Genomic DNA, 27654 nt, shown 5'->3' on the forward strand with positions numbered 1-27654 from the left:
GTAATAGCCTATAAGGCACAACATAAGCCTATAAGGCATGCAGTATCTCTTCAAACTCATCCCCTACAACCAAAACCCTCACTCATTTCACTCTACCCACTTTGGTTTCTGTAATGCCGAGTTCTGTTGACCTCAGGGTCTTTGCACGCAGCTCGTCCCTCTGGTTGTAGAGAATAATTGTTTTTTCTAGAACTCAAATTTAGTGTTTTTTGAGTAATGTGTTTCTAATATTCTGCTAATTTACCAGTTTGCTTAATTTTTCTCTAGTCCACCTAGATGGGGCAAACTATTGTATCTCAATATAAGAAATAACATTTTTTTTAGATTTATTTATTTATTTATTTTTGCGAGATAGAGGAGGGGGAGAGAGAGAGAGAGAGAGAGAGAGAGAGAGAGAGAGAGAAAGGATGAGCAGAGGGTGAAGCAGACTCCCTACCAAGCAGGGAACCGGATGTGGGACTTGATCCCAGGACCCTGGGATCATGATCTGAGCTGAAGGCTTAACCGACTGAGCCACCCAGGTGCCCCATAAGAGAAAGAAATGTTTAAAAATCAATTTGAGGGGCACGTGGGCAGCTCATTTGGTTAAGCATCTGCCTTCAGCTCAGGTCATGATCTCAGGGTCCTGGGATCAAACCTGTATCAGGCTCCCTGCTCAGCTTCTCCCTTTCCCACTGCCCATCCCCCTGCTCTTGTTTTCTCTCTCAAATAAATAAACATTAAACTAGTAACTAGTAACTAGTAACTCCTGACCTTCCTTCTGCCCCCACCATCCCGCCCTTTTCCATCTGCAGACTTTGCCATCTCAGTAAATGCAAACTTCACTCCACTGACTGTTCATGTTAAAAACTTGTAGACATTCTGACTTTTCCTCTTTTTTTCATGCCTCATGCTTAATCCATTAGTAGCAAATCCAGCTCTAGCTTCAATGACTTTCATCTCTTTCCCTGCTACAACTTAGTCTGAGCCACTGTTATCTCTCACCTGGATTATTATAGATTCTCTCAAAGCTTATTCTCCATGCTGCAGCTAAAGTGACCCCTTTGAAATGATAACGAGATCATAGTACTCCTGCTTGAATCCCTCTAGTGGCTCCCCCTCTCCTTCCAAGTAAAATCTATATTCCCTACCATGGCCTGGAAGACCCTATGCAATTGGAGCCTTCTCTCTCACTGAATTTCATCTATCATTCTCTCCACAGCTCACTGCTCCCCCCCCCACCACCACCCAGTGTTCTTAAGTGGTTGCTTTGCTGTTTCTCAAAGAGGCCAAACCTGCTCCTACCTCAGAGCCTTTGCATTTACTTTCCCTCCCACTGGAGCATTCTTCCAACACATATCTTCATGATGGACTTCCTTCTCTTCTCTCTTCAAATGTCATATTGTATGAGACGTCTTCCATGGTCATTCAAAATAAAGTAGTTTTCTTCACACAACCCCATAGTCTTTATGTCCCTTCATAGAGTTAATATATAGTTTTCTCCATAGTCTTGAAAACATTTATGCAATACACTTTATATTTATTTTTCACTTGTTTATTTTTCGTCGTCCTATATTAGAATGTAAGTTTTATGAAGGCAGGGACTTTTTTCTGTTCATATATCCCCAGTACCTAGAATAACACCAGAAAAATAGAAATTGGTCAGTTAACATTTGTTGAATATGAAAGAATAAACTACCAAGTACATATTTTTAATTTTCATAAACATTTTTAGGGTTCTGAGTACAGAATTTATGATTTTATATTTCACTGCTAGTAAACTTATATTCAGTTAGATTTTTGCCAATACTTAGAGGACTCAGTTACTTTTATATACTGCATTTATCTATTTGACAACCAGATCTTGCGGATACAGATAATGTGTTATCTTACCAAAACGAGAAGCAGAGATATAACTATATGAAGATAAGTTAACTCTGACGCTAGGAGAATTTTTTTTCTCCTGTGATTGAAAGTACATCTAAGATTTTGGTGGCATGTAGGATAGCAATAATACATAAAAACATTAATAACAGTTTCATGAAATTTTATAACTGTTTTACTGTTTAAGAATTTTTAAAAATTTTGGGGCGCCTGGGTGGCACAGCGGTTGAGCGTCTGCCTTCGGCTCAGGGCGTGATCCCGGCGTTATGGGATCGAGCCCCACGTCAGGCTCCTCCGCTATGAGCCTGCTTCTTCCTCTCCCACTCCCCCTGCTTGTGTTCCCTCTCTCACTGGCTGTCTCTATCTCTGTCAAATAAATAAATAAAATCTTTAAAAAAAAATTTTTTTTAAAAATTTTAATACATCACATTGCTAATTATACTACTTTATTACAAAGTGTTTTTTCTATAACCCATCTCTATGGCACAAACCAAAATGGCAAGAATAAAACACAGGTCATTGTAGTAGTAATTTTTAATACTTGTAAATAATTGGTATTAAACATTATTAAAACATTAATTAAACCTGTATATTTGAGCACTGGTAGTATCTTTAATGGTATTTTTATTGGCTTGATGGTGGGTCACACTTCTTTTAACACAAGACTACCCTTATTATTTAATAGTTTAATTAATGTACTAATATTTGGAGTAGACTTCAAAATATTGTTTTCCATATGCTTTTAATTTGGACCTTGAAAATAATTAGTTTATTTTTCTGGAATTAAAGAAAATTTGTCCGCTTTGTTTTGTCATTCTTTCCAAAGACAAGGCTCCTGAAATCATAGAACTTGAGAATGCTGGATTCTGTAATATTCGAGAATATAATTGTATGACAGTGAGAGTATTTGGTCAAGGCTTCAAAGAATCACCTTCAATTAAATGTGAAGTTACTAAACTGCAGGTATGTTAATTTTAGTGTTGAAAAACAATTAAGTTTATGAGTTATTCAGATTAATTTTATCTTGGATTAATTTGGACTGTCAGTTAGTAACATAGTCCCAAAGGATGTCCTATCCACAGAGAGCCCAATAGGAAAATGGTTAAGTTGCTTGACCTTAAAGCTTCTTCCTTATTTGTTAACTCTATTAAACTATTTTATATAATTTTTATTGCTGTATTGGTTCAGTATTCCAGTCATAATAAGAAATTAAAATAATATTAAGCTTGATATGCAAGCCTCTGTATTTATTGAAATGTAAAACCACAAAGAATGGAGATCATTTTTATCCAACACAGTCTGTACGACTTATGGAGCATAGGGATATGAACAGTTCCCTTTACAAAGTAAAAAGTTGAAGATTAATTGTACTTATCCTTTATATTTCCCTTAGTATGGATTTCAAAAAGAAAATAATGTTTTTCTTTCTTTGGACCACAAACAACAGACATGATCACTCACTTTAAACACTGGTATATCAAATTATACCTTATTTTGATGGTTATTTATATGGGCTTCCTTTTCTTTATTCAAGTGGATTTTTATTTTAAGGAAAATTCTTTGAAAGTACCTACTTGGATAAGCTGAAAACTTAAAACAGCAAATGACATTTTAGCATTCTGTTTACTTTTTCTCTAAATTGCTAAAGCCAAATGTGATCCTGAGATTGAGAACTTAAGAAGGAAATAACTTTTGTATCTGTCTTTATCAAATCATTATACAAGAAAAGTATGCTTATTTCCAGATTTTTTGAGTAGAGCTTTTCTAAATAACCATGAAATATTTTAATCCCAATGAAATAATAAGACACCCAGTAGAAAGTGGAATATATGTATAATTTTATTCACTTAGTATTACTCAGGAGAGTAGACATTATATTGTTCATGGCAGAATAAATTGTATGACCTCACACTACCATTAAGTGATTTGCCAAGAAAGAAAAAGTACACTTTGTATTTACTTTCAGATATATTATTTGCTGTGATATTTATTCTCATACTACTTCCTTTTTCTAAACATCTGATAAAAAGCACACTATGAAATTCTCTAACACACTATACGGAACCACAGAAAGAAATATCAATGTTCACTAGCCCAAACCAAACTTACTTAGATTAGCAATTTTCTTTAGCACCCTGTTCAGGATATTTATGCATTTCATTTGTAATGCAATTTGGTTTATTTTGAAATATTTGTATTCCACTTTGAATTTCCTCCATACTGTGGTTGATTTTAGCTATTTACTTATTTGGAAAGTATACGAAGTATTATCATGGTTTTGAGCGTTTGCACCATACGAAAGATACACACAGAGAAATGTCACTCTCTTATCATCTGTACCTCTGTCCATTACCCTTTCTTTCCATCCCATTTCCATCTATCCCCTGAAGGTATCCACTCACATTATTTTCTGGTTTATCTTTACTGCATTTCTTTTGTACAAAGGAACAGAGAAATCCCTTCTTTTTGCATGAAAGGTAGCATATTATAGATGTTCTTTTCTACTTTTGCAGCAGTGATTTTAAACAAGTTTTTATCTAGAGATGCAAGCACCCAATCCTTTCTTTCACTCCCTCCCCACTAGAAAAGCAGCCAGGACTTTACAGAATCCAATTTTTAAATACTCACAGGATTAAATCCAAGTAGCTGTCCTAGAAATGAATGGCCCTTTGTGATCTAGCTCTTGTCTATTTTTGCAAACCTGAACCTCCTGCATATGCTCTACTAAAATCTCATGCTGTCTCAGGCATCCCTGCCTTTCACTTGCTATTCCCTCCAGCCAGTGCTGAGTAGCACTCTCCATTTCTGCTCCCAGAATCCAAATAGCAGTCTCCTCTTCTACTTTCAGGAAGAGAAGCTTCCCTTGACTGTGTTAGAGTCAGTGGCTTCTTTCTCATTAAGCTTTATTTGAATCTTGGTTACAGTGATATTAAAGTTATCTTATTTGTCTGTCTTTTCTTCTGGATCTTTTTTCATCAGAAAGCCCTCAGCACATACAGATACAAAATACTGATGAATGGAAAATAAATAGAACTCTGTTTATTCCTTGTTTGGGGTAGGCTTGTCTAAACATGGGTGGAAATGATTTCTGTACTTCCAGTCATTGGCTGAAGTCTCATTTCAATACACAAAGCCCTGTATCCATCTAAGTGTCCATATCATGACTACCCCAAGACATTCTTGTCAGTCCCACTCCACTAGAGGGGGACCACTGAACTGACCTATCTGTTGGGCCAGACTGTACATACCCCCTTAAACATGGAGATTTCTACTGTGGCCTAATCTTTCAGTTATCAAATCTTAACAAGATCGTTTCTGCTGGCCACAGATAAGCATGTTCTTGCCTTCTTTTCCATCTCCTGCTGACCCTCAGTACAGAAGCATCAGGATGTTCCTGGATCATTTCGGAGCAATTGAAAGCATTCCACAGTCATAAATTTTTTAAAAATTGTAAATCAAAATATTGTTAATAAAATATGCCCTTTTAGTTTTCTATGTGGTTACCAGTACCCAGAAAATTATTCTGGCTTTTCCTCTTTAGACACCAATGCATTTTTATACTGAAAAATAATCCTTTAAGTGTAGGTTAAGTATGATATGCCACTGAGTTATTTAACAGGGTGAACTGGTTAGAATTAAATTTTAAGTTACATAAATTCATTTGAACTACCTTGAGCAAAAATGGTATTTATTTATGAAAACAGTATGTTTTTCACAGAATCAGGATTAGAATGTCATTGCTGAATTCTCAGGAGTGACTTGAACTTGGGACTTGAACACATGAAAACTCAGTATGTCTGCATTTGTATGTGTGTGTGTTTATCTGTCTCAGTTCTTTTTTTTCTCTATAGGCTTCATTTTCCCCTTTTACTAGATACTAGCTTTCACCACATTGTGAAAAACACAGCCACCTACAGCTCCATAACTTTGAGTCTTGCACCTCAAGCCATCAGAAGCAGACTGGCCCAACTTGCCCTCTGGTACAAAGTTAAAATAGCCCAAGTAATCAAAGCATTGGCTCAGCTTAGATCCACCCCAGAGCAGTTGCGTGTAGTCAGGAAGATGGGTCATATAAGAACATGAGAGGGTTCTGGGAACCAGATAGAGCAATTTCAAGTTGAAGTAGAAGTAGAAGGTTAGGAGCTTTTGCAGGAGAAATGAGTTTCTGGGCAGCAAATCAATCCATTGTGTTTCAACTACATAGTCAAATGTGTTTCCTCTTGCTGTAAAACTTATTATATGGTGATTCATTATATATGACCAATATTGGTAACTTCTTTGATTTGAACCCACAGGAAATGCGTGAGGCATTAGAAGCAGTTTACATCAAATTTAAGCATATATGGTTTTCATTGTTCTATATCAAATTCAATGTTGATGTCACTTTTATTACTTTAGTATATATTCCATTATACCAGGCATACATTTAAAATTTGTATTTTGATTACGAGTAATTCACTAGCAAGGAATTTCCTTAATTAAACAGAGGTTAATTGCCTTCTCATTATGCCTTTAGTATAATAACAGTAAATGGGTCCTTGGAAAAGCTGTCTACACGCATACTGTTTTTCAAAATAGCAGAACTATCGATTGTCAGCTGCCCCCTGATGATCAACAGTCTGATAACATGAATCTGATGGGTGAGAAACCAATTGCAAAGTGGCAATTAAAGGTAAAAAAGAAAAGATATTCTCATATTTATAAACAAAGTAAATATATATTAACATTTCATAATGAATTTATGAAGCTACATTTAGAATATATTATCTTATTATAAAACTACATCTTACAGGTATCTAATGATGGTTATAGGTTCAGTAATCCCAGAATAATGATCATATATGATGGGGCTTGTCAAGTTTGTGGTCTCTATGGGAAGGACTCGTGTACTATAAAGGTATGCAATTTTTTCACTTATTTTCACATTTATATGATAGGTATTTTCATTTACCTTAATGACATATTAGTTTTTTCACCTTCATATCAGAAATACTAATAGAGAAAAGACTTTCTCAAGTTTATATGTGGTTAACTAAAATTGTTACTCTGCCCATAACTGTTGTTGAAATGGCAAAGAGAAGGTTTCTACCTTTTATGTTTTGAAGTGGCAGGTTGTTTATTCCTTAAAAATAATTCAAAAGAGAAGATTCAGATTGAATTTTAACTCCTACATATTCCTTTTTAAATAGTAATAATTTTCTGGTACAATGTCTCTCGAGAGTTAACTAATCTTTGTAACTAGGGGTGTGCATTTGGATGGAGCTTGTAAAATGTATAAAGCTGGCACTTCTACAGGGAGGGGCTTTTTTTGTGGCAACTAAGTTCATTGAACCTTGCAAATCTCCCCCGCTGAACGGATGACAGAAGAGCCCAGCCAGAGCTGAATCCTCACAGCCACACCCTATTCATCCAGCTCCGGTCTGTTGGGTTTATCAACAGAGCTCTCTCACATGCCAGCTGTTGATGTAATAGATACCATGGATCTAATATTACTTGGCTCTTTAAAACTGAGAAGCATATCAAATAATATTTATGTAGATAAATTTTAAAGTATTATTTTACATTTTAAATCTTTCTTCCTTTGAGATTAGCAATTAGATCATATCAATAAGAAGTTTCTGTTTCTGAAAAGTTGTTTGATTTTTACTTTCCCCAAAATATTCCATTTCCACATGTTTTATGATAGATACTTTTAAAATGTTATAATTCACAATTGTTTTATATTGTTGGAGCTATTCTGTTCTTATTTTTGTGTCGTGTTCTAAGTGACATCAGAGGAGATTTTGTCAAATGGGCAAAGTTTATATATGCTGAACAAAATTTGGTGTTCCCGGGTTGAAAATGATTGCTACGTTTAACATTATTTCTTTGTAGATAAGCCTCTCTTTCTACAATTTGTATAAGGATATCAAGTGTGGATAATTATATCATGGTTCTGGTTCAGTTCCGCCACGTTCAGAGGACATAGTGGGTTCCTAGACCAAGGGAAAATAGCTATAAACTGATGTGTTTCTATAAGCTGAGCAGGGGAAAAATTGTTTCATTGCTTTATTAATAGAGCATTTCCAGACTGAGTTAGTAGTAAAACAAAACAAAACAAACAAGCAAACAAACAAACAAAAAACAAGAAGAAAAGACAAGTTTTCTTCTGTGTTATTTATAAGCTATAATGCTACACAGAGATAAAGCTATATATGTATTTTCTTATTCCCTCCATATTGATCAGTTCCAAAGGCATTTACACAAAAAGGGAATGATTTGTTTTCTAACATACATTTATGATTAGGACATATGAAAAAATGTTTCCTAACCAAAACAGACTTATAATATGCTTTCACTGGAATCACCAACATAGATGGTGCTAGTTTCTATGTACATTTTTTTCCTAAACACTAACTATAACATCTTAATTGTTTTTCTCTTTTTAAAATTTCCATTAGGAAAATGTTTGCATTATTGATGGGCTCTGCTACATTGAAGGAGATAAAAATCCTATCAGCCCTTGTTTGATTTGTAGACCAAAAATTTCAAAATTTACTTGGTCATTTTTAGAAAGTAAGTTAATCTTTATTAATCCAAATATTTCCTCGACAAGATATTTTTAAGTGATTTTAAACCATGAGTTACATAAATGTATTATAAGATGAACACTGTGTTTAATTTAGGATCTTTTTCTAACTGCATGATTTACTTTTCTTGAACGTAATATAAGATTTTCGAAATGTTATGTTATGTAATTTCTATGATTATACTACAATAGGGTAGGGATTTTATTTTAATATTTGATACTGAAAGCAAATGTGAATTATTAATGGAAGAAATTGGAATGGTTAATTCAGTTACACACAGTTTGTACAAGTCAAATAGCTACTAACAAAATAGGCTTTCAAGTACTATGTAAGTACATAAACATCCATCAGTAAACATTGGTGGGTTTAGTGGAAAGAGAACATTACTTTGGTACCAAAGCTCTATATCCTATTCTTAGCCTCACTTCTTTTTAGTTTTGTGACAAGACATTTAGCTATTTAAATTCTAGAGGCCATGCATTCATCACCTGTTGAATAAGATCACCTGGACTCAGTAATCTATTGAGTGCCTTCAGCCCTACCATTCTTTGACTCCATGAGTATAATAGTGGGTCCAGATAATGTCTGGATATTAGTCCTACCCGGAAAAAACACCCCACATCATAGCCATGTACCATATAATTTCTTCACTTCCTTAAATACAGCTATATGTAATTCCACATAGATGTTTCTTCATTCTCTTTCCTCAGTCAAAAGACCAGGCATCATAAAATACGACAAAATATAATTACTCCCTGTTGCCGTCCCCATGTAATTTTATCTGAGTCATAAAGCCTTATATTTATACTGAGCTTTGTAGCATTACTATATATATATATTACTGTATATACAAATTTCATGACTGTGTGAGAGTATTTGTCAGATGATTCATTGCTCAGGTGCAAGACTCACGGGCTGTTATGGGAAGACAATGAAAATTTGGAGAATTTAGTGCAAGACACAAAGGAAACACACTATAATTTCTGAATTGGTGTCTATGTTGTTAATGGCTTTGGTATGACTGACTCATCATAGATTTACAATGTTCAGGGATACAAGGGGTTGGAAATATCATCTGTCCCAACTTTCCCATATTGAGGGGTAAGGAAATTGAAATCAGTAAATTGTGTAAAGATACATGAGGGCAGAATGGGAGCCCGAACTACATTCTCTTGGCATTAGTGCTTTGTTGATGCAAGTGGAGTGTGTTTGTGCCCAGCGCAATGAAAAAGGCTGTTCTTTCTCTCTGTTAAACCAGTTGGCAAGGAAGGGGGACATTTTTTAAAGTGACAATATAAAAAGATGTTTTAAAACATTACTTGAGCACAAAGGGAGCCCTCTCTGTCCTCTGAAATAACCAGCATTCCAGCAAGTGAGCTTGGCAGCTAGAAAGACCTCTGAGGAGCAGAGGGTTGCTATGACTCTATGACCTCCAGTAACTGGGGAGACAGGTACAGTGAGGAAGTCAGGGGAGTCAAATGAACAACCCGTCGTGGAGAGTAAAGGAGAAATAAAGAAAAAAGGTGTCAAGGAGGAAAGTAAAGCTGAAAAGGGTAAAGGACGAAGAAGAGAGAGTGAAAGAGCAAGCAGTTGAGTTGGTGGACATTGAGAAGTAATTTCAGGCGGGAAAGGCAAGGCATCCGGTCTGGGGAATGCAAATGTGTTTATGTATTTTATGCTCTGTTCAAAGTGCTTTTACACTCTCGTAGCAAAGTTTGAAGTCTTAAACCTGTCAGTTACTTTTACATTTTCTAAGAATGCAATTGAATTTATTCCAAATGTAAAAAAAAGAGCCAAGGTAGGTAATGGAAGTTTTAGCAGAGGTCGAACTTCATCAAAATGTTCCAGTGGGAGCTCTTTGAATTGTACTTTCCTTTTTTTTTTTCTACACAAGTACAAAGTAAATGTTTTCTCTGTGACAGACAACCAACCCCCGGTGATTCAAGTACCACAAAACAAATTACAGACATTTTTGGGGGAGAACTTTGTGTACCAGTTCACGGCCTTGGATCCCGAAGGTTCTGACATCCATTTTACCCTGGACTCAGGTCCTGAGGGAGCAAATGTTTCCTCTACAGGACTTCTCATGTGGAAAACAGAGTCCCAAACTCCACAGCAATTCACTTTACGTTTTAACGATGACTGCAATGCTGAAACAAGAGTCACGATTATGGTAATATTTATCATTACATAAATGCCACTGAATTAATTAGCAATATTGCTATCTATTTTAAATTTAAAATATAGTTCTTAATTTGTGCAGAGGAACTAAATTATTCAACATTTTATGGAAAATTAAACTGCCAAAGTGCTGTTTTTGTCAGAATTTAAAATCTTAGGGACAGTCTCAAGTCTAGAGCACAGAGCTAAATGACTAATTCCTAGATCATTTTCGCCTGTACTTAACTATAATAAGGATAAAGAATGTATTCATGTCTACCTCTCTGAAAGATCTATCTTCAGATTGATAATTAAACCCTTTTTCTTCAAGTAAAGTCATTTTTTATTGACCATTCTTTTGATATTATCAGTCATGAGCTATTAATACTGTTTTTTATGCACTGCATTCACTCAAAATTTGGGACACACTCATACAAAAGTAATGGTATGAAGCGCAGTAGTGTACTATGTCATGTTAACCAGATAATTCAAGTGACTGTTTACTCTCTGTATTTTAAGAGAACTCAGGTGACCGTCTAACTGCTTTACACCCTATGGGAGTGTTTTTGTGCTGCTTGCATTATAGAAATTCATTGATCATCTTGTAACATTTTTAAAAATTATCCCCAGCATTTATATTTTGGCTATGCTCTTGAAAGTTGGCAAAATTACTTCATTAAACTATCTTTTAAAATACTCTTTTACATTAAATATATATGTTTTTTGTTTGTTTTGCAAAACTCATGGGCTGGTCTTAGTTGCACATAAACATACACGCCTATCACAATTTCTGGGGCATACACTGAAGTTAATTTTATTGAAAAGTAAGGCATTTGTTTTTTGTTTCTTTTGGAGGTGACTGTGAAGTCTTGTGATTGCCTGAATGGTGGATCATGTGTGTCAGATAGTAAATTTCCTCCAGGCAGTGGAAGGTACCTATGTGTCTGCTTGCCCAGCTTTCAGGGCAGTCTCTGTGAAGTGAATGTCACTGAGTGCCATGCGAACCCCTGTGGCCTGGGCAGATGTATTAGTGGATTTCCTGATTATTCTTGTGTATGTCCGCCTGAATTCAAGGGTAAGTTTTGGTTCTTCATGAATGAAATTAGTATGGGAACAAATTAGAAAGGAAAGTTCCTTAGCTTTCCAAATAATCCACAGATTACTCAAGCAAGTGTATGGTCCTAAAGATTTTAATATACATTTAAAAAGTCTAGTAAAAGTCATCACAAAGTCATTTACTACCCGTGTCATTTTGTTATTGTACATAGCTTACATATACTCATTATTCTGCCCATTTTTATAATTTTAATGGCAATATTCTGTGTCTGTGTTGTATTTTGCAGGTTTCTAAACATTTCTGTCTAAATTTGGTAGAAATATATTTAAATGTATTACTATCAAAATATAATATAGAATAATAAAGAAATTTGCCATGGGAAATGTAAAAATTATCCTTTAAGAAAGGTTGATAATTCATTAACTTAAAAAGATCATGATATAAAGTTAGAGTTGAAATCAAACAAAATTTGCTAACTCATTAATTATCCTAAAATGTCTGATTCTAGAAACCGCAACTAAGTATGTGAATGATAACTTTTAATTTCCCAGGGCTTTTTATAAGTCATACCAGTATTTCCTCTAATTTAAATATATACAAATGTTAAATAAGTAAATATGCAATTATTGAGCTGATATTTTTTCCTTGAAGGCAGATCTATTTTAACATTATAATGGAACTAAGCGGGATATTTAGGTGTCTTCTAATTTTCTCAGCATTTTAAAATAAAAATTTTAGGGGGCGCCTGGGTGGTGCAGTCATTAAGCGTCTGCCTTAGGCTCAGGGCGTGATCCTGGCGTTATGGGATCGAGCCCCATATCAGGCTCCTCACTGGGAGCCTGCTTCTTCCTCTCCCACTCCTCCTGCCTGTGTTCCCTCTCTTGCTGGCTGTCTCTCTCTCTGTCAAATAAATAAATAAAATCTTTTAAAAAAATAAAATAAAATAAAATAAAAATTTTAGGGGCACCTGGGTGGCTCGGTCAGTTAAGTGTGCAACTCTTGATTTCAGCTTAGGTCATGATCTCAGGGTCTTGAGATAGAGCCCCACATAGGCTCTGGGCTCCAAGAGGAGTAGGCTTGTCCCTCTCCCTCCCTTTCTGCCCCTCCTCCTGCTCAATCTCTCAAATAAATAAATAAAATCTCTCTCTCTATCTCTCTGAAATAAATAAAATCTTAAGATAAAATAAAATAAAAATTTTATCATTTGGGACTATTTGCTACAGATTACATTTTAAAGAATTCAAATATTGATTGTTTCATGGATTTTACTCTAGTGAGTAAATGACTGAATATATTCATTCAAATAAGTTTTTAAACATTTAAAAGAGCAACAGGATCTCAAATAATTTTACTGAGTAAAGACTAACTTTTCCTACCACGCTGTAAAGTTTTCATGGATTTTCACAGCTAATGCAATAACTGCACTGAATAAGTTGTCCTTAAGCTAAGCAGGCAACCATTCTAAAAACTTTTTAAAAATTTTCCCTGAGTTTTTTTAACAAAGTAAAAATGGGTGCTATAATAAGGTAATTTTTTGCCTTAAAATTTTAATGGCCTTGTCTTCTTTGTTATAGGGAAAATCTTATGTACTTGAAGGGTCTTGTTTAATGTAAAATAGAATCTAATTAATGACTATGCTTAACTCTGTTGTAAATCCTAAAATTAGTACATCCCTGTTATTACAGGACAGCTTTTCTGAGTTTGTAGGACATACCTTAATATAAAAGAAGTAAAGATATCTTTAGGAGAGTAAAAGTAAAATATCTTTAAGTAAAAGAAATCAAATAATGAGCACTTAAGGGGACATATAATGTTTATCAAAGTAAATATTTTAAACTCTCAATCTGTATTTTGTTTAGGCAAAAATTGCCAGGAAGATGTTGATGAGTGTGAATCCAGGCCTTGCTTTCCAGGAGCAGAGTGTCTCAATACCTTTGGCTCCTATCATTGTGGTTCATGTCCAAAAGGATTTTATGGTGATGGGAAAATGTGTCATGGTAAAAGTCCTTATTTTCTGCCATGAAATGTTTTTTGCTCCATTTAATTAATCCAAATCTCTCAGTTCTATTATCTCTTCTACTCATGTATTAAGTGTCGTGCACTAAGCTGGATGTGGAGGATGCAAAAAATAGATAAGACATGCCTTCTGACCTAATAGGTTTGAGTATAATACCAGGGAGTCTGACATGTAATCACCATAGTTCAATATGGTGTTCTGTGTCTTTTGATAGAAGTGCCTGGAGAGAATAGTAGGAATACTACACAGGAAATCACATCTACCTAGAGGGATAATGAAAAGTTTTAAAAATGAAGTGTCATTATAGCTAACTCTGATGTGTCCAGTCAAGAGAGAGAAAGCTTTCTAGGCTGAAGAAACATCATGCACAAAGGTGGAGAGGCATGTAACATCACAGCATACCTTGGGCACTGTGAATAACTCAGTGTGCTTAAAATATAGAGGGTAAGAGGGACTGCTACAAGAGTTGAAGCTAGAGACCTAGCCAGTGGGCAGATCACTGACAAACCATGAGAAACATGATATGATTTACATCTGAGAAGTCTACTCAAGAACAGTATGGAGGATGGACCTCTTATGGATAAGGAACTGTGCAAGTCTGAAGGGGCAAAGAAAAGCTAAGACAATAATACAAATAAATAGGAAAGAGATGAAGATATTCTGACCTTAGATGAGGAGGTAATGGTTGAAACACTAAAGAAGCAAGTTGATGGTCTGTGGTCAGTGATTGGGATTAGCATGGAGAGGGAAAGAGAATTACTAAGTTCCAAGTGTTCAGTTTAGGTGAATGGGTGTGTAGAATTGGCATTCGCATTGCTATACACTAAATCATGTCACCCCAAAATTGATATGTTGTGTCCCAAACCCCCAGTGTGGCTGTATTTAGAGTAAGGAATTAATTGAGGTTAAATGAGGTCATAAGGGAGGATTAGGATCCAATAGGATCAGTATCCTTTTAAGAGGACACACCAGAGATCTTACTCTGTCTCTCCCGGCCATGTGAGGACACAGGGAGAAGGTGGCTGTCTGGGAGCCAGGAAGAGACTCTCACCAGGCACCAGATGGGCCTGCACCTTGATCTTGGACTTGTTACCCTCCAGAATGGTAAGAAAATAAATTCCTATTGTTTAGGACACTCAGTCTGTGGTATTTTATTATAGCAGCCTGAGCTGACTAAGACACAGGACACCCATGAAATCTAAGGAAGAAAGAGTGGTTTGGGAAGGGAAAGAAAGAATTCAGTATGGATACATAGAGACAGGTGACTCCAGGTGGAGCTCAGGGAGGGAAGATTAAGTTAAAGATACAATTCTTAGGGTCATCAGTCATGGATGAAATTGCCCACAGAGAACACTAAGAGAAAGGAAGACAAAAATCAGTGGATATCAACCTTTTAAAAGCTTAAAAGAGAAAAGTTAATTATAGAAGGCAGTGTCAACCATAATTTGGTATCATTCAGTGAATAAGATCCCATTTTGATGAAAACTATGTCACTTTGTGCTTCAGATTGGAGTGGGCCAATCTAGGACTAGAGGTCACAGATTTGAGCAGCACAGTGCAGGTTGGTAAGGGGAATTCCCTACTATCTCAGCCACTCACATTTCCCCCCTCAATACCCAGGCCGAAATACTCAACAGTATCAGACCCTTCACTCCGTGCGCTAAAGTGATCTAAGATCAGCCTTTTGTAAACAGAAGCTCATTCCCTGAATAAAACCTGTATCAAGTGGAACTTAAGAGTAAAGCAAGTTGAACCCAGTCCCATTACACATGAATGATTAATAAGTTTCTTAACTCTGTCAGAGGCATTTGTGTATTTAGGAAGATGCTTGTTAATACAAAATAATTTTTTCCTCATTGGTATTGTTTACTTAGTTTTTATGGCAGGCACTAGAGTCACTGACTATAAAAGCCACTACAGCACAGTTCTTATTCTTGAGGTTGCTAACTAGAAGAGGAGACGCATGAGTCAATATCAAGGACAAAGCTCTGTGGGAGAACACAGATGGATGAAATTGGTTGGGTGAGTGTGAGACTATAGGAACATCTGTTAGTCACATTGGGTTGCCATAACAGAATAACACAGATAGGGTGACTTAAATAACAGAATTTTGTTTCCTCAGAGTTCTGGAGGCTGGAAGTTCAAGATCAAGGTGCCAGTAGGGTTGGTTTCTGGCTTTTCTCCATGGCTGACAGATGGCCCCCTTCTTACTCTGTCCTCACATATGCATCCTGCTTGTGGCTCCTCCTCTTCTTAAAAGGACACCAGTCCTATTGGACAAGAGCCCCACTCATGACTTCATTTAACCTTAATTTTCTCCTTAAAGGTAATACAGTCACATTTAGAGTTAGGGCTTTAACATAAATAGATTTGAGGGGACACAAGTCAGTCCATAACACAAGGATTTGCTGAAGAGGCAACATGTAAGCTAGCTCTGTAATCTAATTTGTGAAGAGTTCAATGCAAGTGACATTTGTATTGTATGTTCTTTTTCACAGTATTTTGGTTTTTTAATAGTGTAATCTGTTTTTTGTGCATTCATCTACAGTTGAAGCACAGTTTTTACATGAATCTACTACACATACTGTGGTTCTTACAAGTTCTAACGAAAGTGAAACCAAGGAAGAGAATGGTAAAAATGCCGTACAGAGAGAAAGGCGTGTTAAGTCAACAAATGGAAATGCCTCCAGTAAGTAGTTGTCTTGCTAAACAAAATCTAATGATGAGTAATATCTCCCATTTATGTTTTCAGCAGACCAACATATTGATTCCTTAGGAATTTTTCTTTTTAGAAAGATCACCTAAGATTATACAATGCAGTTTACAAATTGTTCTTTTTCTTGTATTCTAGAAAGAATGATGCATGTTGTATAATGAACAAATGATATTTAAGGTGATTTCAGAGAAGCTTATGATTGGAAGTGACCATTTCAAAGTTACATTTTGTAACTCCCTGGTCATTCAGCATTGACACCCTAAACCATTATTTCATAAGGCCTTTTCTTTTCCACAGTGCTGTCTTTATAACTCTTGATTAATTCAATTAATATTCTGATTGTCTTCACAAGGACCGTACACATTTTACATTAGCTTTCTTTATGCTTTTGCATTTTGTAATATTAGCTATTCATCTTGCAAGATTATCACTGCACTTATTTATTTTGCAAGGTGTCTTTTGTCAATTACTGCAATACAAGAAAGCTATCTTGATTTTGATTTATTCATGCATCCAATTGCCTTATTAAACTCTCTTATTTACACTATTTTTATAGTTGATTCTCTTTCTTGGTTTTGTAAATAGACAATAAGTCTTGCAAATAGTGAGTTTGTCTCTTACTCTTAGTTACCTTCTCATTGTAATAATAATTATGATTTACTCTGTATTTATGAGACACCAGCACTAGACAAATATTATCTATATACTATCTCATTCAATCCTCTCAATAGCTATAGACAGTAACTGTTATTATTTACACTTTATAGATGTTACTCATCTGTACAGAGGCATAGATAGGTTAAGTATTCTGTTCAGATTTATAGAGTTTGTAAAGGAAGGGAGATTTGAACCTGAGCAGTTGGACTGCAGTTCCAGCTCTCAAATTTGGGCCCTCATTTTAATGGCTGGGACCTCCAGTGCAAAGTGTGTAGGCAGGGAATTTTTTCTTAATGGTTTTAATGGAAATTCTTCTCATGTTTCACCATTAAGTATGATATCAGGGTAGGTTTCTGCTAGAAACCCTTCATCCAGTTAGGAGATTTTCCTTTTATTTGTTGCTTTCTCAGAATTCTCTTTAGTTTAAATTAGAAGTGGTTTTTAAATTTTATCAAATGGTTTTTCAGCATCACTTATTACTTGCTATAATTTCTGTTAATGTTTCGTTAGGCTAACTTTTTCAGAATGTTTTCAACAGAAAATTGTATCAAATTACTTTTTAACATTATTTTATATTGCTATCTTTATTAATATCATAACAAAATTATGTAATGTAATTCGGTTAATAGAGATTCAATTCTGTTTCATCCTGATGTAGTAGTCTGCAACTACGCTGCTGCATTTGATTTGCTAGTATTTCATTTAAAATGCTTATGTATTTTCATAAATGATGTTGACTATAGGGTTATGCCACTTGATCAAATGTTTATAAAAATTTCATCTCTTTCTGTGCATTGCAAGAGTTTTATGAAATATTCTTTCCTTGATAATTTGGTAATTTTTTCCCATTAGATCATCTGTCTTGGCATCATATTTGGGGGTGACTTTAGATTATATTTGTTTTGTCCATTGTAATTGTTCTATCAACTCCTCTCTTTTTCAATCTAAATCATTTATATTTTGCAAAAAAAAAAGTGTTTATCGCATTGAGATTTGAAATTCTTAGTTTAAAATTATACATAGTATGTTTGTATAATATAAAACTTGCTTCAGATTATTATTATGAATTGCTTACATGTTAAGAATACAAACATGTAAGCAATTTCCTTTGCTTTGAGCCTCAGTGTATGAAGTGGTCAATACAAGTTTGTTGGCTATTTCTAACTCTTAATAAAATTTTTGGTTATTGTTCTTTAACTTTTACAATGTTTAACATTCTGTACACCTGACATATCCAAATAGATTATAAATTCCTTGAAGGCAGGAACTGTATGATGACTTCTTGCTACTGCACGGCTCCTAGTATAATGGTATACATGTGATAGACATTAAATGAAGGAATGAATTACTTAATGTTAAATACTGGGGAAAGAGCAGAATATTAATAAATGTTATTGACTGACATTTCTTTTTCTTTTTTGGTTCTTTAGATATAAAATTTCAGCCACCATCAACAGACCATTCACCATCCAGTGCAAGTTTTACCCACAGTCCTGCCACTATCAAAAAGTTCTTGGACACAACCAGCGACATCTCGCACTTCTCATTAAAATCAGTTACAACTCAAATGAATAATTCAAAGAATATTATTTCCCAACAGATATCAGGTTTTGAACAGGTGGATCATACTATCAGTACAAATCTCAGTCTGGAGGAATTGGGAGTGTCCATGAACAACCATAGTTCTTTAAGCATTAACCCAAACAGTTCCCATGGTGAAGTAAGGGATATTACACAGAGCACCATCCAAACAGAGGCAGGAGGGCATAATTCTCAAATTAACAGGTCTGCGCAAGGTTTCACGCAATATAAGGATGCGTTTGCCTCAGTAGTTACTAGAGCCATCACCATTTTGCCAGAAAAGCCTGGATGGACCAAAATATCAACTTGTGCTGAATCACCTTGTTTTCTTGGTGTTTCTTGTGTGCCAACCACAGATGGTCACTTCAGATGTGGACGCTGCCCCTTTGGATATTATGGAGATGGTATCAAGTGCAGAGGTAGTATGAAAATTCTTCGGAAGATGCAAAGAAAACTATTTAGTCCACATTTAAGTAATTAAAAAGAGACACTTTTCTATTTAATAATTTCTATTTACTCCATTTAGTTCACCAATTTCTGTTCATTGCATTTATTTATTATTTGTGTATATCCTCTTCATATTTCAAAAAAAATTAAGGGTGTTTCTGAGTTATTTTTAAAAATAATGTCAAATAGTACTATAACTATATAATGTAAATATGTTTTTGAGTACCTACTATGTTCCAACATCTATAGAAGCATTCTTCATCAATTATGTCATATGATCCATAAAGACTCCACATATTGAGTGTTATTTTTCCCATTATGCAGATAGGAAAGCAGAGGCTTAGAGGGCTAACTGACTTGCCTAGCATTCAGCAACTAAGGGATAAAATAAGGAAGTGATCTGTGGTCTGGGTTCTTTCCCGCTCACAGTGGGCATTTAGCACTTTAAATTACTAATTCTGGCGTATTCGCTTATTTGCATAAACTAGGCTTCTCTGTAAGTACTCCAGCTCTTGAGAGTAAAACAAGTTGGACATCACTTTAATTTTTAAAGGAGCATTTACTTCTTTTCACAATTACCAGTATTGTTTGCTTTGATGCAAATCAAATTTTTGGCTTTGATACTGGAGAAGCTATTTTGTGTTGTTGTTGGTATTTTGTTAATTTTTTTCGTGTTATTTGTGTTTTGATTTATTTGAGACCAACTTAAGCAATAGAGCTATTGGGGTATTTCTTTGTTCTCAGTATTACTGAGAGATACTTCTTTGTTTTTGCTTTTTGTAGGAATAATGATAATAATAACAACTTTCAGTACTTACATGTTTATAATATAAAACTCCATATTATAAATAAAACAAAACAATCACATACATTTCGGTTACCTCAGAAAAATGTTAAATGCCTAATAGAAAATAGCAGGTAGTTAATGAAGGTTAAGGAATACGAACCTGTGAGCTTATGATGTGTTCCTAGCATCTTGCTCTTTGAAATTCTGATTATTCCTGCCATTTACCACCATTTACCTGATTAGTATCTGCAGCTTTATTGACCTCTGAAAAAAGACTGTAACCCCATTTATGGCTAGCAGCTTCAACATCAGGGAGTAATTACAACATACGGTACTTCTTTCTGACAGTGTTAGTCATGTTTCTCAGTCATTCTCGTAGTAAAATAAATACAAGGGGAAAAAATAATTTTATGGATAAATGCAGTGGTTATTGCTCAATAAGCAGCCTCAAAATTTTCAAATTTCAGAGAATTTGACTTTTCTTATAAGTCGGTCTATGGGCAACATGTATGTATTGTATCAACCAGTCAGCCTTTTTTTCCCTTGATTTTTGCAGCCATTTGTAGACACCCATGTGGCAAAAGCAGGGAGTGTGTTGCCCCAAACATATGCAAATGTAAACCTGGCTACACTGGTTCTAACTGCCAAACTGGTAGGTATAGCCCTCATAGTTTGCATGATGAATTTAACTGATAATTGACATTTCTAAAACATGAGCTTTATTTTATACAGCTGTATGTCATCCTGATTGCAAAAACCGTGGAAAATGTATTAAGCCTAACGTTTGTGAATGTCCCCCAGGGCATGGTGGAGCAACCTGTGATGAAGGTGATACTTCAGATTAAAAATCAAATAATAGAACCAAAATAAAAGTATTATCTTTAAAAAGGCTTTTTTTAAAAGATAATTCAGTTTTACTGTGTCTGTACTGATACATACTCATTAATGCTGGTGGGGAAGTCTAAGCTTTTTAATGTTTATTAAAAATAATTTATTTGAAACTTCTAAAAACTTAAATTTCTAAAATTAGACATCCAAAGAGCAAAATAGCTTATTTGTCCTTGGTAAAATTGTCTTCGGAAGTAATATTTTTGAGATTTTCGTTATAAGATGCCATATCCCTACATATATTTTAGCTTCGAACAAAGGACACCTGATTATTGAATGACTTGTCAAACAGCTCCAAGAAAGTGCTAAATACCACATAATTAGAAGATACAAGGTAGTAAAAAGAATCCTAAAATGTGATTTTTAAGAACATGTCTATAGCCATATAATTTTATTATTTTGGTTGAAATCTTAAGAGGAGAGTTTATGAAATGGCATTTTAAAAATGGATAGTATTTTAAAAGCACACATTTGTTATTTTCAATATTTTTAAAGAATATACTTTGATAGATGGTACAAATAATTATTAATAAACTATGAGCCACACTAAATACTTTCGTGACAAGGCAAGTTACAAATTAACAAATTAAAGTAAATCCAGAGTGAACTAATAGAAACACTCAATATCAATAGCATATGAAAATAAATGTGGAAATATAGGAGAACTCCATTTTTAGGGCAGGAATGTGTAAGTCCAAGTCTCGCTTTTCAGAAGAAACCTAAGAGGCTATATTTCCATCCAGCTAACCAAAAGTTTTATAAACCAAAACATGCTGATGATTTGTTGGTGTTTTTTAGAGCATAAACTTGTATAGTCAGTCCCACAGAACTAAATTTCATAGTAAAAGAGAACTGAATTTATTATAAATTGCTCTTACAAGAAAGTTTATTGTGGCTGTGATTCATAAACATAAACTGACCTTTTCCTAATTCGGAGCTGACTTAATAACATAATCTGTGTCTGCAGAACACTGTAGTCCACCTTGTCAACATGGTGGCACCTGCTTGGCTGGAAATCTCTGCACTTGTCCTTATGGCTTTATAGGACCAAGGTGTGAAACAAGTAAGCAAAACTCTCTTGCAGCCTAATGTAAGGAAACTGCTCCTTTGAATAGCTGATGGCTTTAATACTAACGAAGAGAAACCCAGAGCCTAGTTAAAGGGCATACATTCATGATTTATTCTGACAGTTCTCATTCTGCATACCACCGGGAGCCCTGGGTGCCAGTACTAAGATAAAGAAGTTTGTTCTTAGAAGCAACTCTCTTCTTGACCCTATCCATGACCATTTCTTTGAGATAATAAGAAGAATTCCAATTTGTTGATTTGCATATAAACTTGTTTAATTTATATCTATGATTATTTTCATTAGTAACTAATGATTTTCTCAAATAACCAACTCTTGTTTACTGTTCAGCTCAATGATTTTCTTCTTTCCCCAACTCTATTAGCAAAAAAATAGCTGAATGTGAGAATCAGAGACCATTTAAAGCCAAAGAATAAGTTTTTATTTTTCTCTCTGATTTTATTCATTAGAGGATGTGATTAGCAGTTATGAGCTAGCTAGGTAATAGCTAATGATGTGGCCAGTGCCAAGCCTAATCTACCTTACTTTTATTTTTATTCTGTGACCTTAGTGGTTTGTAACAGGCACTGTGAAAATGGAGGTGAATGTCTTACACCAGATACTTGCCAGTGCAAGCCTGGCTGGTATGGACCTACTTGTGGTACAGGTAAAATCAGAAATATGTTCAATGAATAAATCAGTTAAAACAAATTTAAAGTGCACCAGTATCCTGAAGACCAGCGCCCCAAAGCATAAAGCTAATCTGACAAGATTGGTATGAAGTTTTATTAAAACCCCATCTTTTGATTCTTTTTCTTCTTGTATCAGACCATAGAGTGTATTTCAGCTTTATTGTTATCCAGGCCCAACCAATCCTTTTTTTTTTTTTTTTTTGCCTTTATATTTCCATCATCCACTGCCTTATAGTGGAGAGAAACAAATCTGTGTTACATCTCCTCGATCTCTTTCAAATTTTTTTATCACAACACAGACATTCTGTTTCATGACACACTCAAGCAATCAAGGGACACCATTATGTTACTCCGTTTCTTTATCACAATATCAAGCTTACTTCTTTGCCAGCATGTTTGCAGTTATCTGCATATAATCTAATCCACTGTGATCTAATGACTTTTCTCAACATAAATTTAACTTAATACTTACAGCTTGCCAACTATGTATGAAGCATAATGCAAGGGGAAACAAAGATCAATTTGATTTTTGCCCTGACTTCAAGGAGCATATCATTAGTGAAGGAGACACAGGATATAATTATTCAAAAAGACTATGATACAATTTGGATTATAATAAGTAATGTAATTAACACACAGTTCCTTGGAAGCAGAGAAGACAGAAATTTATTCTGGCAAGTACATTTTGGAAGAAAATAGTATTGAGGTAGGCTTTGGAGGATGGGTAAAGTCTGGGTTGAAAATGGAATTGGGGGTGCCTCTCAAAGTGGAACAAAGGTAAAGAAGTGAAAACAGAGAATGCTTTTGACCATGCTAGGACTTGAGCGCAGTGTTCCTATTGAATTAGAAAGGAGACTGTAAGAGGTACACATGTGGCCCCATGTATTTGAGCAGATTACAGACCCTCCAGTTAGTGCTGTTGAAATGTCTTCTACTTTCCCATCATTTGTTCAGCTTACAGATGGCATTCTGAATTCTAATCATAACCTCCATATTCTTAGCTTGGTATTATTTGTAAACTTAATGAACAGACTTTCAAAGCTATTATCCAGTTATTTCATTCCTCTTATGTTTGGCAAAGTCAAATTAATTATAGGTTATGGGTTTTACTTGCAGTAAAAATAAAATATTTCATTATGCACCATTTTGTACTTGAGTGCAGCTTTCATTTTTTAAATAATAAAACTTTTATGGTCTCTCTTCCCCTGCTATTCCTTAGCTTTGTGTGACCCCGTTTGCCTCAATGGTGGTTCCTGTAATAAGCCAAACACTTGCCTCTGTCCAAATGGATTCTTTGGTGCACAGTGTCAGAATGGTAATTATTCTTTCTTTCTTTCTAAATATAAAGGGAAAGGCATAAACAGAACTCATTGTAAACATAAGACAAGTCTCAAAGGGGAAGATGATATTTTTTTCTCTATTTCTTGTGATGTTGCCATTGTGGTCACCAAATGACCAGATCATGGAAATGTATGAGTTATTATGTAAAATATTTGTATTTATTCAACATGTTAGGCTCCTGATCTTGGCACTTGCCTGTGCCGTTTTGTAGGATCAAGGTGTGAACCAAATAAGCAAAGTTCTCTTGCAGTCTGTTGTGTGCAGTGGTGTCATTTTTATTGCCCTTACCGCAAAAATGTTTGATTTATGGTCAATCTAATGTCCACTATTATCTTGTGATCTCTCAACTTTAGTTTTATTAAACATTTACGAAAAGCTAGCTATGCACAGCACTCTGCAAGGTGATATAGGGTCATAAAGACACAGCATTTCCCTCCTTCATGGCCTGCTATTTTAACACTTTCCCTGGTATAGTAATGCTACAGATTTTTTTCAGAATAATAAGCATGTCCTGAGGCTGACACTGTAGGCATGAATTAATGTCAATAAATGAAATTTAAAATGTATTTTCTAAATCTTTATATCTTTGAGTTTATGCAAAATGCAGAGTAGATTTTTAGTAGAAACATGTCAGAACCTGTCATAATTTAATTCCTAAAACCTATACTTTTCTTGCCATGTTATACTTTAATGTGATTTCATTTCTTTTATTTGGAGGTTGGCTAGGATGCTTAGGTTGCATTTGAGGTAGAGAAGAAACCATCGCTGAAGTACTAGCCACACAGATATAGCAAATGAGTTCTTCTAATTAAGATTTCCTTTAGGGAACCAGTTTGTGAAATGGAAAGAAGTAAAGACTAAGTTAAGGCAAACCTTGAAAACCAACGACTATGTCTAAACCCGTGTTTATGAGCTGTAGGTGTAGTTTTGACTGAAAATGTAAGAGGGAAATAAAAAGCTGATATCTCTCATGCTCCTTGCAGTAGATTAAGATACAGTGAGAAAACTTCTCCAAAATTTATACACCAACCGTATAACCGGGAAAAGAGGAAATCTCTAAATTATTAAGTATTGAACTAAAATGTATCTATTGAACATATGTCATGTTAGCAGGTTTTGGAATTAGGTAGCCTTTAAAAGTTCTAGCTGGCATGGATTTTGGAATTTACTTAAAAGTCTCCAGGATCAGACTTCCCGACGTTCAGGTTTGAACTAGACAGTTGACATAAAGAGCAAGTGAGACATACATACTGTAAGCGCATGGCTAGCTACCATAAATAATAGTACAATTGTTTCTTTAGGGTTTTTTTTAGGGGGGTGGGGAAGGGCAGAATTAGAGGGAAATAGAGAATCTTAAGCAGGCTCCATGCCCAGTGCAGAGCCCAATGCGGGGCTCCATCTCACGACCCTGAAATTATGACCAGAGCCGATACAGTGGTCTTTAACACATGCTGCAGAAGGTGCAGAAGAAATAAAAACATGATCTTTATTATTATTTAGGGAAAAAATATATTTTTAAATTTCCAGGCAGGTTTGCTTATCATTTTTTTAAAAAAATAAAGGCATTTAGGGGTGCCTGGGTGGCTCAGTCACTTAAGTGTCTGCCTTTGGCTCAGGTCATGATCCCAGGGTCCCGGGATCCAGCTCAGTGTCAGGCTCCCTGCTCAGCGGGAAGCCTGCTTCTCCTTCTCCCTCTGCTCCTCCTCCCTGCTCATGCACTCTATGTGTCTTAAATAAATAAATAAAATCTTTAAAAATATATATAAAGGCATTTAATCATCATATCTGGGAGAAACATGAAGCAATAAAAATCCTTTCATAAAAGATGATAAATATTAACTTCTGAATTCTGTGGAGCAGAATCACATACACAGAATATAATAGTACAGCACAGTCAAGGTTATCTAATAAATAGTCCTAACAAAGCCAAGGAATTACTGTTAAAAGGATTTTTCACTAAGCATTCACAGGAATAAGTCACATATAAAGCTCTGCTTTTATGACCTCAGTAGGTATTCAAAAGTCAACTTAAAATTATTTTCTAAAAATCATGTGACAGATTGTTGAGATTTTTCTTAATTTCCACAGGAATAGATACATTTCTTATTTTGAGCCAGGTTTTGACTTATTTTCTTGGTTCTGCCCCAATCACTTCACTCTTTACTTCCAAGAATGTGAAATATAAGATCAGGTTCATAATTTAAGCACTATAATACCAAAGATGCCATTTATTATGAACACTTCATCGATACATTTCAAATTGTGCTAATCCACTGGCTGCTTAGAGCTATGAACATTGGATTTTATGATTTAGAAAGGATGGTTTTAATGACTTGCAGTTGTGATCTTTTATTTTAATAGCACATTTCTATGCCTTATGGCCCTATAGATAACAAGCACATGAGGCAATATGTAATATATAATAATCGGAGATGTAATATTCACAGATTACTGCCATGTGTTCTTTTAGCTATCTGTCACCCTCCCTGTAAGAATGGTGGCCGCTGCATGAGAAATAATGTGTGTGCCTGTCGCGAAGGATACACCGGTAGGAGATGCCAAAAAAGTAAGACGCCACTGAATGTATTTGCCAAGCACAGGTAAAGCAAACACAGGAAATAGCAAAGGTATTGCTACTTGAGGGCTGTTTCATCCTTTTTCCTGAAGGTATCTGTGATCCCATGTGCATGAATGGAGGAAAATGCATGCTACCAAACATTTGCTCTTGCCCTTCTGGTTGGAGCGGGAAACAGTGCAACACAGGTAAGAGGAACACTCTTAAATGTTAAAGCCTCATGAGAACATAAAGTAGAATTTACTACAAAGAGCCTTTTCCTTGTTGTTTGGTGTGTGTGTGTGTGTGTGTGTGTGTGTGTTGTTTTTGGTTTTGCTTCTTTGTTCCTACGTTAGGGGATCCATTTTTGAAATAAAGTGCCAAGGGCTCTGAATTCATTCTTTTAGGTTAGAAGGGAGACAGGATGTTCTGTATTTCCAGTCTGTCCACTATAATTGCCAGGATAAATGACAAGTCTTTAAGTCCTGTCTCCTTGTCTTAAGTAGAAGGCAGGAGAAGGTGTAAAAAATCACTGATTCCTTGACCCCATCTCAACCAATTCAGTGGGGCGTCACTGCTTTCAAGTCTGGCTAGGTTTTGAGGTGATAGCAGCTCTCCTCATTCAAATGTTTAATTTTTTCCCCGTTTTGTAAGTTACTATTTAAAATTACCAGCTATTATAATGTATTGGTCAAAGTGAAAAAATAAGCAACATAAATGTCCAACAATTGAGGGAAAGTTAAATCACAATACATTTGATCAGTGGAACGTTATATAACCATTAAAATCACCTTATTCAAGAACCAGTAGTGACATTGAAAAATGTTCTTGATAAAATGTTAAGGGAAAATCTCCTTTAAATCATTAACTTTTAACTGGTTCTCTTTTTTTTCTTTAGTGAATTTTTTTGAGGTTTATGTGCGTATTTGACTAGCAAATTAAATTTTTAACTTGTTCATATTTCTATTTGCAGCTATCTGCTTTCAGAAATGTAAAAATGGTGGTGAATGTATTGCTCCCAGTATATGCCATTGTCCTACCACATGGGAAGGAATGCAGTGTCAAATACGTAAGCCTACAGAATTTGTTACTGTATGTTCTGAACCTGAATCTGTTATAATTTCGAACAAAGTGTAGTGTGAGGAGAAATCATAGAAAAAAACAAAAACAAATCCCAGCATGCTGATCCATTCAGAAAATGGTTTTAGAGATAAAGGAAATCTTATTCGTTGTTATACCCATCTAAAAGAAGAAAATAT

At 35.1% G+C, this 27654-nt stretch overlaps 1 protein-coding gene across 2 annotated transcripts in view; it reads left to right on the forward strand.

Annotated features, from left to right (window-relative positions):
* The window catches only part of VWDE (von Willebrand factor D and EGF domains), a 67209-nt gene that overhangs the window by 31979 nt on the left and 7576 nt on the right, over nt 1-27654 (forward strand). Inside the window, exons 13-29 of one of the 2 annotated variants that reach the window (XM_045793136.2) lie at nt 2690-2826; nt 6380-6535; nt 6656-6760; nt 8304-8418; nt 10355-10605; nt 11448-11667; nt 13509-13646; nt 16215-16355; nt 18470-19039; nt 20411-20506; nt 20587-20682; nt 21710-21805; nt 22380-22475; nt 23720-23815; nt 26312-26407; nt 26509-26604; nt 27369-27464. In XM_045793136.2, the coding sequence (XP_045649092.2) occupies nt 2690-2826; nt 6380-6535; nt 6656-6760; nt 8304-8418; nt 10355-10605; nt 11448-11667; nt 13509-13646; nt 16215-16355; nt 18470-19039; nt 20411-20506; nt 20587-20682; nt 21710-21805; nt 22380-22475; nt 23720-23815; nt 26312-26407; nt 26509-26604; nt 27369-27464 (2601 nt within the window). The remainder of the gene's footprint in view (nt 1-2689; nt 2827-6379; nt 6536-6655; nt 6761-8303; nt 8419-10354; nt 10606-11447; nt 11668-13508; nt 13647-16214; nt 16356-18469; nt 19040-20410; nt 20507-20586; nt 20683-21709; nt 21806-22379; nt 22476-23719; nt 23816-26311; nt 26408-26508; nt 26605-27368; nt 27465-27654) is intronic. The other variant, XM_045793137.2, reaches the window with a different exon arrangement.

The sequence above is a fragment of the Ursus americanus genome, chromosome 3, assembly GCF_024610735.1.
Source record: "Ursus americanus isolate L20-20 chromosome 3, mUrsAme1.1.p, whole genome shotgun sequence".
Taxonomy (NCBI): Eukaryota; Metazoa; Chordata; class Mammalia; order Carnivora; family Ursidae; genus Ursus; species Ursus americanus.